Raw genomic sequence first — 11924 nt, 5'->3', positions numbered from 1 at the left:
AAAGGCAGTTACATTTTGGAACTGTTAGATGCTTCATTGGATAATTGGTAGGTTTGATTTGGTTTTAGAGCGGGGCTTGTTTTCTCTGCAGCAACAGAAAAGAGTAGGCGAGCATACTCAGGCTTCTATTCTGTCTAGCAGTTCTATAAAAATATTTTCTCAGCTATTGCTTTCAGTGGAATGGGTACAAGGATGTTCCCCAGTGTTGCTTAATCAGCAGGCTTGGCAATTAAAGTTGGTTCCCTCAGAAAATCCCCACTTCTCATTTACCAGCCATTACAGGTCATAAACTAATGGTTGTCGAGGCTAGAATTTTAAGGGACAGCTTCGTGGATGTCTTTGATTTGTTGGACCGAGATGGTATTCAAGGGGTACTGGTGGTGGACTCAGCAGGGATGAAAGATTTAGTAACAGCTCTGGTGGCTTTCGATAGGAGGCAAAGTGGTTGCATTACTGGGATGACTAGAAGGTAGGTTTTTGTATACTTCTTGGCCAAACTGGACAAGGAGTCTTATCAAGCACTCCCCCTCTTTGCATATTTCCTTATGATCAGAGAAGCATATCACTGGTGGGGAGCATGGCTTGGTTGCATTATGACCAAAAGTTTTATAAGCTGAAAGCTGTTAATAAGTGATTGAAGTGGGAAGAATACCATGAAGAAAAAAGGTTAATAGTGATAATGGTCAAACCTAGACCTTTTTCACCATCAGGGCAAGGAGAATATAAGGTCAGAGCAAAACTATGCTGGTCTTTTAATAAGGGTCATCGATCCCGGATGGCATGCTGTTTCAACCACATTTGTGCAGCTTATGGAAAGGGTCATCCTCTTACAAAATGTTGGTCCCAAGAGAGTCAAGGCACTCCTCATGCAAATGTCAGAATGGAAATCTCAGCTTCAGTTGATAATGCAGAGCAGTTAGCTCAAGGGGGCAGCTTGGTCCATGGTCGCAGTGGGATGTTATTTTCCAGGGGCCACCAGTATTGATAGCTACACCCACCCCCCTACTATTGTGAAGGTACTATCTCTTCTGTTATAAGATTATCCAGATAAAGCAGTCAAGCAGATTATTACAGAGGGTGTTATTCATAGTTTTTCACAGAAATCATCCACCTCCAACACTTTTTCACAGTGCAGGAATTTAAGTTCAACAACTGGACGGGGGAAATACTCAATGAAATTATTTAGAAAGAGCTCATTGCAGGATGAATTTTATGCCCATTTAGGGGCCTCCCTTTTCAGCATTTTTGGGTATCTCCATTGGGTTTGGCCCATAAGAAGATTGCTTATATGTTCAGAATGCTTCATCACCTGTCCTTTCTCTCTGGCTCATTGGTTAATGATGAAATTGAAGAAGAAAATTTCAGGGTATGTTATGCATTGCTAGACACTGAGATAGACAGTATTAAAAAATGTAATGACCCATGGTTATGTAATCTTGATATAGAGTGCTTTTCATCTGTTTCTAGGAAGGATAGAAGATTGGCCTCTTTTAGGCATGTATTTCAATGGTCAATTGTACTTGAATATGGGCAATGCCATGGCCTGCTTGACTTTTGAGTTGTTCACCATGGCTCTTCAGGAGTGCTGGCAACAGTGAGTTCTTTGCCAAACTGCAGTTCATTACTTGGAAGATTTCTTAGTTGCAAGAGATGATGTGAGAGATGCTACAGAGGGTTTATTAACCTTTGCTTCCTTATGCCAAGTGTCAGGAGTTCTGTTAGCTGCAGAGAAGGTAGTGGGCACAGAGAATACTTAATATTTTAGGGTTTAGAAGTGGATGTTTGGGCTTCTGCTTTTCACTTTACTCCAGATAAGCTGCTTCATTAGTGGAGGGAAACTATGGAGCCTTTACACCTTCTAAATTTTGCTTGCAGGACAGTTTCTCCTAGCAGAGCTTTCACCAGACTGGTTACCAACCTGTTGAAAGGCAGAAAATCAAATCATCACTGTGTTAGGGTATCATCTCAGGTGTAGGAAAACTTCCACTTGAAGTTATTTTTGTAAGACTTTAATGGGCTCTGTTTGGCAGCAGATTTGTTTATTCTCTCAGTTTTTACACTCATTTACAGATGCTGCAGGGGGATTGATATGGAGGCCTTCTGCTAAGAAAGGTAGTTTACTGAACCTTGGCCTGTTTTTTGGCAAGAAGAATGCAAGAAAGACATCACCTTCCTCAAATTTATCCCACCTTGGGTAGTATCTGTGGTGCAAGCAGACCTTTTTGCCAACCAGCGGACCACCTATTCTTCAGAAAGTATGGTTATGGTGGAGGTCCTCAGTAAGCTAATGTCAAAGTTAAGATGACAGCAGTCTGTTTTGAGAACTTGATTTTTCACAGTCTAAAAATCGCTTAATCGTTTAAAGGCAAGCACACTCCAGCAAGACTAACAACTTAGCTGATGCTCTTTCTCATTTATAGATTCCTCTGTTCCACAGCTTGACTCGTCAGGCCCAAGAGGAATCCACTCTCATTCTGCCCTATGTTTGTTTCATTGTTGAAGAATGATTCAGATGTTTGTAAGCAAGTCATGGGTTGATAGCACAAAAAAGGTATAGGGAGTAGCCTTACAAGCTTTCCAGAGTTAATGTACTGCCCCCCTCTCACCCTTCAAGATTCTGCCAAGTCCACTGCCTTAGTTATGTGCTATGTATTGGTTAGATGTTGTAAATAACAGGTGTTAAAGACTATTCAAATCCATTTGATAGGCCTCAGCATTTATTTTCATAGTTTTTGGCATTCTGGATTTCACAAAATCATGGCTGATCAGTAGAACTTTAAAGGGTTGGGAAAATGTTGGGTAAATTTAAGGATTCCAGGAGACCACTGGAAAAAAAAATTCTATTACAGTTGTTTTTTCAATGTATCCCTGTAGTATCATACAGTTACCTACCATTTTCAGTTTTTGCAATCTTGTTTTCCTGTTTGTATTGGGGGGTATTAAAGGTGAGTGAAGTTCTGCTGTCTTTAGCTTAGAAGGAGGTAGCCATTGCTTTGGATAAGAATTCACTCTCACTACTATGCCAAGTCCAGTTGTTTCAAACCTTATGAAAAAAATATTCCCCCTACACCAGTGCGTAGTTTGATTTTCAGATTTCCCTTGGGGCATGCTGTCACACGCAGGGAGTTGGAAGGGTTTTTACAAAAGACATTAAAAACCAAGGTTTGCTCATGTTTGTGTTTCCATCTCACTGTTTTCTCATTAGTAGGGCATTTGATTTTGCCAGGGAGGATATTTCGATACACATCATAAAGAGGTTAGGCCTTTGGTCTTCTCTAGCTTCCTGTACTACATGCAGTATTTTCAGGTAGTAATTTTGTTCTGGTAGGTAAAAAAAAATGCCATTGTGAGTCATTCTTTCATCATTCAGTCAGCAGAATGGGCTACAATTTGAGCAAATGGTTCCAATTTAAGTTTGGATCCATTATTCCTTGAGATCATGTGGAGAGGGATTCCAAGCCTAACCATCTGTAAGTAGGTCTCAATAACAGAAGAATTAGTACAGCGGTGTGGTTCTCCTATTAGTCTCTTGATTCATGTTGGTGACAGTGATTTTCTAGCATTATTCCTAAAATGTGACTCTTGTCCATCTTAATTTGTGAATTGTTAAGGATTCAGAGCTTTTTCCGAACAGGATCATTTCACAGCAGGCCACAATTCCAGCTGTGGTTGAGATTGCCAGAAAATTCATTAATTACAGAGTATCAAAAACAGCTTTTTTATCTGGGACTCAATATCATTGAGCATTTGAAGCTTGTGGATAGAGACCCTCATGGTTTGAAGTTGACTGGGTTAATTTGTCTTGGTTTGGATTGCACTTATGTAATGTGAAGTTAGCATTATTCATTCAATTTATTTTTGAAGCTGGTTGTATGCCATTAAAATTGCATTTTTCATGTTAACACATAATTAAAAAAAGAAGAATATGTAATATAAAATTAAGTACGAGATCATTATATATTGTTACTTACAGGAGGATTGTACTTTCAACTCATTTAGCTTTGAATGGGAATTTTGTTTATTAGCTGATTATCCAGTGTAAGTAAGTGGATGGTTTGGACTTCGGGAGGCTCTGGAAGCCTTTATTGATGGCATAGTACAATACCAAAAACTGCAGCAAGGAAAAGGGAAAACAGGCTGCATGGCAGCCTGCTAGGAAATTGAGGGGCAGATGTCCCCCTTCCCTTCCTCCTCGATTTCCTTGGACATTTGGTAGCTACATGGTGGGGAGCAAACAGTTTATCATGCTGCTCAATACTTATTAGATGAATAAGCACATCAGGTGGCTGGTAGAGTATGCTACCTGGCTCTCTACCATTCACTGACGTTCCTATGTCAATTGGTTGAAAATAGCATGTGGTGTCTGCATTGCTGCATTGGTTGACTGTTTTTTGAGATGATAAGAAAATGCTGGTCATATTTGCAAGAATTGCCAAGTGCAATTCTTGAGCATGAGTAATAGACAAAGTGTTTATGCTTGCAGAAATCTTTGTCACTGCCCATGTGAGTAGTAAGGGGCATGGCATGACTGCAGGCTATATAAATGTGAGCCAGGCTTAGTTTCTTGCCACTTTGGTTAAGTTTCTCAGTCACCTCTCATTCTACCCCTTATTAAAGATGGTTGCAGAGAAGCCTCCCCCCTACACTTCCCTTTGATTTACTGGACCAGTTGATAGCTACAGGGAGGTGTCCAGGCACCATATCACATTACTCAGTGTTTATTGGAGTGATGCCTACAGGTGTCAGTATGGATGAGCATGTTCGAAGGGATGGTACAATATGCTATCCAGCCCTCTGTTGTCCATTGGTGATATTAATTTCTATTAATTGAAAATACAATATGGTGTCTGCAGTGTTGCATTTGACTGTTTCTGTGTTGACATATAAACTTTTGTAATATTGGCAGGAATTATATAGTGTAATTTGTGAGCATGGGTAATAGACACAAAAAATGTTTCCTTCCCTTTTATATTCTGTTCAAACCCAGATTAATGACAGGTATGATAACATTTTTATTTAACCATTTATAACACACATGAAGAAAATGATATCCTCATTTGTTTTGCTGCCTCTGCCGTAAGACTTCAGTACTGCATATTCTACATGCACCTTATGTTTTGCTTAAAATTTAACTGTGGAGTTTTTCTCCCCGGGCCTCCGTTGAAAATGGACGTGCATCCAGTTGGACTATCCCAGTCAACAAATGTAAAATAAATAATAAATAAATATTTTAAAATGGCTACACTTTTTTAATTGCCTACTCTTAATAGTGCATCTCTGATTTAATGCATTCTGAGGTTACATGATAACAAGCATATGCAACAATTCTTGCTTTTTTTTTTTTTTTTTTTCGAATTCTCATGCGGTTAGTACTAAAAGCACTGTTAACAAGCATAACAAAAACACTTACGGCAGCCAGCAATGTCTCTCCATTCCAGTACAGTTCCCCCTTGATTCTGGCATGCATCAGCATAAGTCTTCAAAGCCTGGCACAGGAAAAGTTTGGATCCATCATTCATACACACATCATAAACACAGTTGTCAAGATAAATATTTGGATCGATGATAGCATGGCAATTTTGGAATGGCCCATTTGCACTTGTTATTAAACCGCAGTACTGCTGTGATTTATATTTCTGAATGAGTTTTTCATCACATGTTTTGCAATTGCCTTTGCAGTCATCCCAGCAGAATCGGTCCCCATCATTTACTTTCCAGCTCTTTCCAAAATCTATAGCATTATTAGCGAGTGTCCCCGATGGGGTTGTGAAATCATCCTTTGAATTTCCATTATAACTACCACATAGGCCACACACATTCTCAAAATAGCTGCTTGGAATGGAGACTATGAGATAATGGTTCCAGTCATAGGATACTTCAAGTTTGAAAATGGTTTCAGTTATTACTGACAATCCTCTTTGGTAGATTTTTACTTTTCCATCCTGAATAGTTATTGGAAGTTGTTCCAAATTGTTATTTACCTAGTTTAGAAACAGGAAAACAATGAAAAGTATAGATTTTACTGCCTTTATAAAATATTTTATCTCTATGAGAATGTATGGCAGAAAGTGTTGGTAAATACAAATAGGTAACAACATCCTGTTCAGCAAACACAAGACTAACTGACTTTATTATTAATTCATTTACTTATCAACATCATGTAACTCTACTAACACACTACTAGTAAACATTGTTGTTTCTCCTAGATAATACCAAATAAACCAGTCTATGGAATATTTTGCTCTCAATCAGTCTAAAGAAGTGTTTTATCCCAAAAGGTCTTTCCAAAATACAAAGAATATAGACAATTTGCTACTATTACTCATATTTTTCATGTTGCCCTAGTAGCAGTCTTACTTGCCATTTGTAGTATAATTGAATTAAAGCTTAGCAGTTAAACAGCTACAACGCATGACAATAATGTAAGAATGAAACAAAAGGGTTGGATTATATTATAATCCATACTCAGGGTAAGGCTTTAACTCTATTTTTAGAGAATGGGTGCAATTCTAAATTGTCAGTTGTATTCGATATGTAATTATAAAGACCTGTGCCGGCTATTACAGGTACATCGTGTGCAACTCATGATTCTCAATGGCACGCAGGAACTGCTGATCCAACCACAGCTGGAAGTATTAGTTTGCTGTGCATGGCCGAGAAACCTGTCTTTCATTTTTGTAAAACCCTTTCAAAACAAAGGTGAGGATACAACTGTCAACACACATGGCATGATTGCATCAAGAATATCACTATCTAAAATCTACTATTAGGCTTAGTAAGGCAAATAATTAACTTAAATTAGCTTTTGAAGGAAAGGATAATTACAAATCCTTCATTAATAGCCTTGAGAAACTACGAAATAACTTTCTGTCTAGTGCTCTGAGCTTATCTAAAATGGTGTACCCATTCAAACATAGTAGATATATATACTAGCAGACATATTTAGTGAACTTTACCCGTGAAACAGTTACATTAAATCCACTTATGCTTGAATCTCTTAGACATCCTAATATCACAAAGGGAGGTGTACTGGAGATACTCTCTAAACGAAATGCTACTCCCATGAGATCTGATAATTTACATGGATTCCTATTAAATAGTTCAGGACGAGCCATTTCTGAGCCCTTCCTTGATCTTTTTAGCTTAAGTTTACCTACAGGGTTTGCACCAAAGTATATTGAACTTTCATGGTGATGCCCCTACTCAAGGGTGGCATTATAACAGATCCAGGAAATTAAAGAGTTATGAATCATATTAACCTGGTATGTAGAGATATAGAATGCACCATAACTGACCTCATAAAGTACGATATCAAAAACCTTATCAGAACAGATACACATACGTTTAGCTTTTTTAAAGAGAGATAGTGCCTTGATGCATTTAATATTTTCAGGAAGGTCATGCATGCTGTAGGCAGAGGTCATTCTATTCACACCACCTATTTGGATCTGGTCAAAGCATTTGACGGTATTCTTCATGCTGGCTTTGTCAATAACCTAAGAACCTTAAAAATACATCCATATGTGATGAGGAGGATAACCACCTTTCTGAAAATTAGACCCACATAGGAACCCCTCATGGAAAAGTATAAAGGTGCACCAGGAGTAGTAGAACCCCTCATTTTTTGATATCTGCTTCTCCAGTCTCCAGCCTGGGAATTGGGACCTTTGGTTAGCTTATTTTGCAGATAATAAATTGGCCATCATTGTCAAACTGCCTTTGATACCCAGTTGTTACAGCAACAACTAATCCTCATAAATAACCAGTGTACAGAAAAGGGACTAAATTTATATGCAGAAAAGTGTATTATTGTAACATTTGGCAAACAACTCTCCCCTACAAAATAATACATAAGCAATAGTCCACTCCAAGAATAATAATGTAGCCAGGGATCACGGAACCTGGGTTGCTAATTCCATCTCCACTGACTTCCAGGAAGAAATAGTAGTCAGGCAAATATTTCTGTTTAGTACAACTAATATCTAAAAGGCATATCATCTAGGTCAAATAAGTTAGCAACCCCATATATGCAGCTATAAGTAGACCAGTTATTGATCCCATTCTGAATGTACCTATTTAAATATATTAAGCAGCTGAAAAGGTCCTACAGTTTCCCAAACAGGAAGATTGTTGGTTCAAAAGCCTCTCTACTACCAAAAAGGCTTACAGGGCTATCTCTTTACTTGGTGGCCAAACACCTCTGCACTACCACAAAGGCTTACATGGCTATTTCTTTACTCAGTTTCTTAAAGGCTGTTACAGGGTGATCTGTGTCTTGCACGTTTTGCCATTTGGGATGTCTTCCTCCTTGATTATTTGTATCTTTCTAAGTCAAATAGCTCCACTAATACCAATATTATGGATTTAAATTTCCACCAGCACATAAATAAAAATGGAGAAAGACAACTGTATTACGCAGTGCTTACACCCTTGGAACAATCACTCCCTGCAAGTTAAACAAATGGAAACTCTAATATCCTTCACTCTAAACAAGGATGATTGGAAGGGCACCCCTATATTTACTCCCGGACTGACCTGCTATGTTCATATTAAGAATGGGGTATAGCATGAGAGTTGATTTTGCCAAAGAATGAATGATCTTCTGGCTCAGTTGCTTTGTATTTCCTATGATCTCATGATCATCAGAAAACACATAGCAATACTATAGCCATTCAAAAGCCATGCAGGATGTGAACAGTTACAAACAAGCCCTGTATTATATACTGAGTCACGACAATGTGCACAGTCATAGAATTAACAGTTTTACGGAGGGATTAAGTCATACACATGTGAATACCAGTCAGTAGTACATCACTAAGTATGTTGCATAGAACTATAGTACATCGCTATGTCGCATGGAACCACATTATGTACTATTTTGTGTTTATCATTCTTCAGCACAGTGTAAGGTCATCTTTCAGCACCCCCAACCTCTTCTAAGCAATAACTTCTTTCAGCTATGATACAAGACCATTGTGGGCAGAGAGAATTGGTTGTGTCATATAGTGGATGACAACAAATTGTTCCTTAAACTGCAAAATGTAAAGCTTAAACTGTTGATTCATGTAGTATGGCATGTAGCTTGCAAGTGCCTACAAGTTACATGCTGCTACCCCTGTCACATATGCAGTTCAAACACAATTACTGCTGATTAAAAGTAGGATGGCATAATCTAACTAATTACATTCCTCTGATACACAGGCCATTTCCTGTCAAATAGCAAACGGCAATGCACCATATGCACATGGATACATAAGAAGTTATAGGGACCACTATCCAAGAAATCACAATATTATCCCTTTACTTACAAATTATATATACTTCTGCAGCGCACATTGTATTGTAGAGTTGGCTGTGCCCATGACTATGGCAGTACACCTTGCATGACTAATGAACATCATTTGCATGACGTTATAGAATCTCTTTATTTAAGTAAGGCATAGCTCAGTAGTTTGGATGGGCAGTAAAAGTATGCACAAGTTAACATGCAGGAACAGCTAAATGAAAGGGATGTTGTTTGGTGCTGCAGTACTATTAATGACCCTTATGTAGAGCATCCAATGTGCCCTTTATGCTTCGATGTCCTGAAAAAAAAACAATCAGTTAAGCATTTTGTTTCTGCTTGTTGTGTGTGCCGGAAATGTCTCCTGGAATTTGTTCAACATAACAAATATACTACTGCCTTTCTGACAGTGCTTGCAAAGTACTTTGTGGCTTTGAATGCAATCAAAACACTGACCACTTTTTTTTCTGTAACTAGTAGTATATGGAGCAGATAAAGCTCAATACACTAGAAAGAATTATGATCAGGTCTCTGATCTTAACATTTTATTATGCGTTATTGACATAGATGCCAAGATTCACTCTCAAGGTACATTTCTTGACATCTATGTCTTGAGCACATAATAAGCAGGTTATGATTAGTAACCAGCTAATAACCTCTGGTTACACTCTGTATGTAACGAGTTTATCATACTAGGTTTTACAGTTTAACATGAGACCTCTACAGGTTAATCTGTGCCAGTCACAGTGGACTATGGAGTAGTGAGTATTTTATTATGTTAATGTATACTACATTGGTAGTGGTTTGAATGGCTTTACTGTATACTTTGTATTATATGCATAACCCACATATACTTAAAACTGCCATGATTAGTTTGTATGATTATATTATATCTCACTAACATCTCTGAGCTGTGGACTGTCACACCTCCTGGCAGCCTAAGCACATTCTTACGTTCTAGATCATTTTCTGAAAAATCAAGTTTTGACAAAAGTATAATGTATTAAAAGATACAAACAGAAGTGTTATCAATAAAAAGTCTTATTTTCAATGACAGTAAGTGCATTCATACTCTTTACGTATGTCAATACTATAATAAAATACAGACAAACCCAGAATTATATATTTCTCTAAAGTCTCATAAACAACTTGTCTCATTTTAGAAACTCAACAACCTAGAATTATATTGTCAGAATATGTTGGAGAAATTCTTCCTTAAGTACTTATTTACTGAAATATTTACAGATATTTGAAAATGTATGCATAAAGAATAATTCCAGTATAAATAACAACAAGTATCTCTCGAGATATACAATGTATGGCACAAATATCAATCTACAGTTTTCTTGACATCATTAGGGCAGCCGTGGTGGTTCAGCAGTTACCATTGCCACCTCACAGCAAGAGGTTCTCTGGGTCAGTTCTTGGCTGGGGTGCTTTCTTTCACAGTCTGCATGTCCTCCCTGCAAACTCGTGGGTTTCCTTCAGGTGCTCCAGTTTCCTCCCACATGCAGTATGTGGATTGGACACTCTAAATTGTGTGTAGGTGCAAGTGTGTGTAACAGTGAGTGGTACAGATGAGCTACTGTGGCAGGGTTAGCCACCTAGCAGTGTAAGCCTTGGCTCAAGATGATTGTCACTGCTGAAGTGACACCCTGATCCCATGTACAAAAATGGAAAAAAAGGGGTGGAGGATGGATGGATTTAAGGTTTCACATGATAACATGCAATGGTTTGTAAGTCAGTTTGTTTTGGAAACATTAAGTACATATGGGAATATTGCATGTATTGATAGTTACTACCAAACAAGCAGCAATCCATCCATCCATCCATCCATCCATCCATCCATCCATCCATCCATCCATCCATCCATCCATCCATCCATCCATCCATCCATCCATCCATCTATCAATCCACAACCCCTTTTTCTAATTTTTCTAGTATATTGTAATATACATGGACAATGGCAATCCATTTTCTCTATCTCACAGCATGACATTCAATACAATTTTCCCTTGTTACTTACATTATATTATTTCTAATACTGTCTATTTTAATTCTTATGTTTCTTATGTAAGCCAGGTCTGAAAAATGTCTGAATGCCATAAGGAGCTATGGTTATTAACTGGAAGTACACAAAAGTGGCATGGACTTGAATGAGGTAAGATACACTTTCTGCAGATGGTGGACCTTTCAGAGTCCTATGGTCATCTCCTGGCTGTGCATGGCAGTTTTTCTTTCTAGCACTTGTGGAAGATTATAACAGGAAGATACAGTTGGCTTATCTGTATTGCTGACTTATTGTACATCTCTGGATATACATCAGAGACTTACCTGCCCACTGTGATTGAGACATTAGGATGTCATTTTAGTATCATTATGCACTAGACACTAAACAATGAAGGATGTAGGAATGGGAACTTCAGAGTCAGCATTCTAAATTTTGAATCATACATTATATGGCATTTAGTGCTAGATGTTTTAAAATTCTGCAATGTAAGGTTTGATCTTAAGCAGAACTGCAAACATTATTCAAATAGGGTTCAATGCATTACAATTTGCATAGTTTCCAGTAAATAAAAATGCTTCAGCATTTAACATTTTTGCTTGGTATAATGAGTGAAAAGGACACTTTTCAATA

General features: G+C 37.9%; 1 protein-coding gene across 1 annotated transcript in view; it reads right to left on the bottom strand.

Moving 5' to 3' along the window:
* LOC122808362 (IgGFc-binding protein-like) overlaps nucleotides 1-11924 on the bottom strand; it is a 251858-nt gene that overhangs the window by 227851 nt on the left and 12083 nt on the right. The window contains 1 exon segment of the mRNA XM_044079329.1: nucleotides 5411-5981. Coding sequence (XP_043935264.1) covers nucleotides 5411-5981 — 571 coding nt within the window.

The sequence above is a fragment of the Protopterus annectens genome, chromosome 8.part0 (assembly GCF_019279795.1).
Source record: "Protopterus annectens isolate FY-2018-M chromosome 8.part0, PAN1.0, whole genome shotgun sequence".
NCBI classification, from domain to species: domain Eukaryota; kingdom Metazoa; phylum Chordata; order Ceratodontiformes; family Protopteridae; genus Protopterus; species Protopterus annectens.
The sequence above is the reverse complement of the archived record's forward strand: the minus strand, read 5'-3'. Positions and strand labels throughout refer to the sequence as shown.